We start from the raw sequence: 5,400 nt of genomic DNA on the forward strand, positions 1-5,400 counted from the left end.
CACTCACTCACACACACACACACACACAGACACACACACACACACACGCACTGATATTTGAGTGACAGAGGGCACTTCTGACGGGATTGTATTTTTTATTTTTCAGAATAATTCATAATGGCTATATGACTGAACGCAATCGTGAATTATTCTGAAATATAATTTAAAAACATTCAGGGCATGGCCATGTTGCTAACGTAGGTATAATATGATGAAAAGCCATGAAAATGAACAATGATTGCCTGTTTTTCCAATAAGACTTTAGGATTGAGTGTTTGTAGCTAATAAAGGAGGCAGCGCACTTACTGTCTGAAGCTAGAGTAGGACTTTGTGGATATGCATGCTGTTTTTAAGACACTTTTTATCGTTTTAAATGCTTAGTAACTGTTTTTAATAGGCTGACACTGACTTCAAAATGTATTATTTCATAAATTAATATTGTTGAATTCAAATAGCATTCTACCATATTATTCTTACTATTTATGCTTTGTAAAACATGACCGGAATAGTAAGAGCAGTGCTTAGTTCACAGCTTTGCTGAAGTCCGACCGCATACTACTCCTACTATTATTTAAAAAAGATTAGCTAGGTTTGTCTCTAGGGAACTGCTGGTTACAATAATTAATAACTCTCTTTTGAGAGTCAGTTTGAGTTGTGCCCCATAACTGAACTCTGATACGTTGTAACAGTGTTGGGGAAAGTTACTTTTAAAAGTAATGCATTACAATATTGCATTACTTCCTAAAAAAGTAACTAATTACGTTACTTAGTTACTTTTTATTGAAAGTAATGTGTTACGTTACTTTTGCATTACTTTTTAAATCTGGGCTGGGCTTGCTTGTTTGCTTTTAATATAAAAAGTTATATTTTTGGCAAATATAAAAGCCCTTTCACACCAAAAGCCTCAGGCTGAAGGAAATGTAAATTAACGTCTGTACAATATACACAGAAGAAGAAAGTTCAACACTCTTCAGCAATGAAAAAAGAAGAAATGTTAGTTTATTTTGTGTAATTTGTGCTTATTAGTATGGTTGAATTGGATCACCGAAGGTCAGCAGTAAATTGGTTAATAAAATAGGATTAAGTGACAGTGAAAGTGAAAGTGAAGTGACATGTGGCCAAGTATGGTGACCCATACTTGGAATTAGTGCTCTGCATTTATCCCATCCAAAGTGCACACACACAGCAGTGAACACACACACACCGTGAACACACACCCGGAGCAGTGGGCAGCCATTTATGCTGTGGTGCCCGGAGAGCAGTCCGGGTTTCGGTGCCTTGCTCAAGGGCACCTCAGTCGTGGTATTGAAGGTGGAAGAGAGCGCTGTACATTCACTCCCCCCCACCTACAATCCCTGCCGGTACGAGACTCGAACCCGCAACCTTTGGGTTACGAGTCCGACTCTCTAACCATTAGGCCACAACTTCCCCAAATACATAAAGGATATTTGTATTATTTAGCATATTTAATTATTGCAGCTTTGAGTCATATTCTGAGTTGCTTTTAACTGTTTTTATTAATTTTGAGGAAAAGTAAATCTGATTTTTTTTTTGTGGGTGAGATGAATTAATGCATGTTCACATTTATTCTAGAACTACAGTAACATCTTACTCCCGATTTCTCTCAACAAGGGGACAGGAGAGCTTTCAATCAATAAATGGGAAGCAAAGTATAACTGGTGTTACTTATTTGAAAAAGTAATTCAGATATTTTCTTGTAAATTAAAAAGTAATGCGTTACTTTACTAGTTACTTGAAAAAAGTAATCTGATTACGTGCGTTACTTGTAATGCGTTACCCCCAACACTGCGTTGTAGGATGTGTATAAACGTACTACATGCTATTTTTGTAATAGCACACCGCCTGCTACACGTGTTATTTATTTCAGTAGTTCTCTGTGTACATTATAATAGACTACAGAGCTCGACAGCGACAGAAAACAGAACTGTAATGTTCCGTTCTGAACATCACGGCAGTGTTGCTGCTGTGGGCAGGACAGTGTCTCTTTTCGATCAGCGATTGGTCAGAATGGAGGGGCGTCTCCAGGCACTCGATCCTCATTGGTCATCCCGCTCTGAATCGTGATCTCTTATTGGCTACTGTATCTGTCGCTCAGCGGATTCATGCGCAGTGCTGAAGGGAGGAGTAAACAGCAGTGAGTCGCAGCTAACAGGCTAGTGTTCCGCTATAGGTGAGTACACATATTATCAGCGATAAACCCACATTTCCAACTGATTTTGTCCATATTAACTCAATGATCCGTTACACATTTAATGTCAGCTGTGATTATGTTAACCGCAGGGTTCGTGTGTGCGTTGAGTGTGTTTAATCAGGCGCGTTGAGCTAGCTGAGGCCTGCTACAGCTCGTGGCTGCGCGGGAAAGTCTCATATAAGTGCACGTGCACATGTGCGTTTCCAAAAATAAAACCCGCAGCAGCTCATGAATACACACATCGCGACAGAATAGCGATAGCGTTGAGTGTTGTGTGAAATCTTTGTGTGAAAATGCATGATGAGGCCCAGTGTTGAGGTTCTAAGGCTGTGGAGCATTACCATGTGACTTTCCTTCAGTCATGTATCATTTAACAGCTATACATCTCTAAACGCATGCATTGATCATGCATATTTCATATGCATACTGCGCTAATTTATTCCTGATGAAAGCAATTTCGTTCATGTAGTGTGTTTCCATAGGCTGATACGTGATCTGATGATTTGTACAGTTGTTAAACCGTTATGTAGGTGTTTTGCCCTTCATGAAACCTCTTTTTAAATACAGTGATGAGTGTTTAAAGTTTTTTTTTTTTTTTTTTTTTTTTTTTTACTGTGAAAACCCTGTTAATTGTGTTAGATTTTAAGGTCTTCAGCAGTAGTGTTGGTGGTAGGACACGTGCCATCAGCATTGCCATTTACAGTAGATGCTTTAGTTTTTTGATTTTATGTCTTTTGGATTGTTTCCATTAAAATGATCAAGTTATTACTGGGTGTCATAAATGTGCTAGCAAGCTCACACTACAAAGTTCAATTCCAGTGATTGACCCAATATTTTTTATTTTTGTGGAATGAAAGAAAGCTTAGACTGCATGATATATGAATACAGAGATTGCAAATATAGGAACCCTTTTAAAATTGCAATAAAAATGTCACAATGAAAATAAACCTAAACTTAGACTCCCCATGTAAAGATATTTGGTAATGCTTGTCTTTACCCCATGAGCAGCTTACACTGTTTTGAACAATGAGCACTCTGTGGTTAGCATGAATGAAACCAGAGTTTGTGGCTCTGTCTCCACAGATAATGGACATGAGTGCCAGCGAGTGCTTTGGATGTGGCCGCTCTGGACACTGGATCAAAAACTGTCCTAATGCTGGTCGAGGTCGTGGCCGGGGCCGGGGACGAGGAAAGGGTAGGGCTTCTCCAGTTATTCAAACAGCGCTGCTTCGAGACAGATGCAGTCTAACTAAGATCTTTCTCTGTAGATCTGTTCTGTTACAGGTGTGGAGAGCAGGGCCACATTGCGAGAGATTGCGAACAGACTGAGGATGGTAAGACGCTCTGCCTCACTGCACTTTGATTAGTAAGAACTTTAAGATCTGTTGCATTGTTGGTAATCTACATTGTTTATTAAAGCTTTCTCCTGCTTCAAATACAGCATGCTACAATTGCCACAGGAGTGGCCATATTTCCAGAGACTGCAAAGAACCCAAGAAGGAGAGAGAGCAGTGTTGCTATAACTGCGGCAAAGCCGGTCATGTGGCACGCGACTGTGACCACGGCAACGAGCAGAAGTGCTACTCCTGTGGGGGGTTCGGACACATCCAGAAGCTATGTGACAAGGTGAAATGTTACCGGTAAGTCCCATCAGAGCTTGACGTGTAAAGAAATCGTTCACCCCAAAATAAAAAATGTTTAATAATGTCATGGCGCATAAGGTTGTTTTGTGCGTAGTATCCGAACACAATGCACCATGTGAGTGTGTGCTACAGATGTTGTCATTATAGACTCGTGCTTCTTTAAAAACTTTTTTGTGTTCAACAGAAAAAATAGCTTACAAGTTTTTAATGGCATGGCGACATGAATGAGAGTAAATGATACAGTTTATATTTTGGGGTAAATGACTACTACTTTTTAAGACCGTGAAGTACAGAACTGAAGGCTTTGAGTTCAGCGGGAAACTAAAATGCGTGTTGGTTTGCAGGTGTGGAGAGATCGGTCACGTGGCAGTGCAGTGCAGCAAGGCGACTGAGGTGAACTGCTACAACTGCGGCAAGACCGGTCACCTGGCGAGAGAATGCACCATTGAAGCGTCTGCGTAACTTCCTTCCTCTGTCGCCCCTCCTTTCCTGATTGATGGTTGTTTCTCTTCTCTGAATCCTCTTCATTGGCCAAAGGCTGGCAAACAGAGGCCTTTCCCAGGCCAGTGAGCAGCTTTGAGTTTTGTTTTTCCTTTGTTATGCAGAAAAGGGGTAAAAAGAAAAATCATATTGCATTTAAAACGAAATGTTTATTTAGGTAGAGGTGTAATGAATGATGCTTTGTTAAGGGACCCCTTTCCATGCCATTGGTGAAAAGATCCATTACTGGGACATCCCGCGCCACAGGGAACCTCTGGGCTCACGGAAGTGAACCTTAGATCAAGTGTAAGAGAGAAGTCAGGCGAAGACTCAATTCTGGTGTTTTGTTTTGTGGTTCTACGGAGAAAAGTGAAAGAAGACCATTATCATCGCAGGAAGTCCATTATGATCTGGTGCCCACTAGCAGCTCACAGCAGAGTGTTGTGTGTCTACAAGGAAATGTTATATTGGTATATTTGAATTAATTTGACTTCCAGAAATCATACATTGAGTCTGTATTTTTATTCAGTTTGACTTTTTTTCTAAAAAGTCCTGTTTGAGGGTTCAGCAAACAGTGCTTGTTAATGCTGAACACTTCAGAGTAATTTTAGTCCTTTCTACCTTAAATTATCCAGTACAATAGAGAGACGTGAAATTAGCAACAATTAGCAAAAAAGAATGTTTTCACAGAAATCAGATATTTTTGTACAATATCACTTGGACTACTGTAAGAATATCATTGCTTGTACTCAGTTTTTAAGTCGGAAGGAAATTGCAACTTAAGTCCTAGAACATAGATATGTAATTTTAAACTGTCAATAAAGTTGGAGGAGGATGAGGAATTTGCCTGCATTCATGATTTTTATTGCTTAGAACAATATGAAGTAGTTGAGTTCCATTCCAAGCAGGCGTTTGCCATTTTATATATATTTAATATATATACTTTTTTTTTTTTTTACTCAACTGTTTATTCAATGATATGCGCAGCTACATCAGACACAGTTGGCCCATTTAGTAGTCAACATGCACTGAAAAGATTAGTACACATTTAAACAGGACAGAAGC

At 39.6% G+C, this 5,400-nt stretch overlaps 1 protein-coding gene across 1 annotated transcript; it reads left to right on the forward strand.

Moving 5' to 3' along the window:
- Positions 1–2,113: 2,113 nt before the first annotated feature.
- LOC107684882 (cellular nucleic acid-binding protein-like) lies at positions 2,114–5,177 on the forward strand. The gene is made up of 5 exons (XM_016481256.1): positions 2,114–2,191; positions 3,296–3,407; positions 3,481–3,546; positions 3,654–3,852; positions 4,200–5,177. The coding sequence occupies exons 2-5, from the start codon at positions 3,299–3,301 to the stop codon at positions 4,315–4,317; spliced, it is 492 nt and encodes a 163-aa protein (XP_016336742.1). The 5' UTR covers positions 2,114–2,191; positions 3,296–3,298; the 3' UTR covers positions 4,318–5,177.
- Positions 5,178–5,400: the final 223 nt, after the last annotated feature.

This window comes from Sinocyclocheilus anshuiensis, unplaced genomic scaffold (assembly GCF_001515605.1).
Source record: "Sinocyclocheilus anshuiensis isolate Anshui unplaced genomic scaffold, SAMN03320099.WGS_v1.1 scaffold429, whole genome shotgun sequence".
NCBI classification, from domain to species: Eukaryota; Metazoa; Chordata; class Actinopteri; order Cypriniformes; family Cyprinidae; genus Sinocyclocheilus; species Sinocyclocheilus anshuiensis.

Coding starts and splice junctions, on each gene's coding strand:
- LOC107684882 (XM_016481256.1), top strand. CDS start 3,299: ATGGACATGAGTGCCAGCGAGTGCTTTGGATGTGGCCGCTCTGGACAC. Junction 3,547..3,653: donor TTGCGAACAGACTGAGGATG/GTAAGACGCTCT, acceptor CTTCAAATACAG/CATGCTACAATTGCCACAGG. Junction 3,853..4,199: donor GACAAGGTGAAATGTTACCG/GTAAGTCCCATC, acceptor GTTGGTTTGCAG/GTGTGGAGAGATCGGTCACG.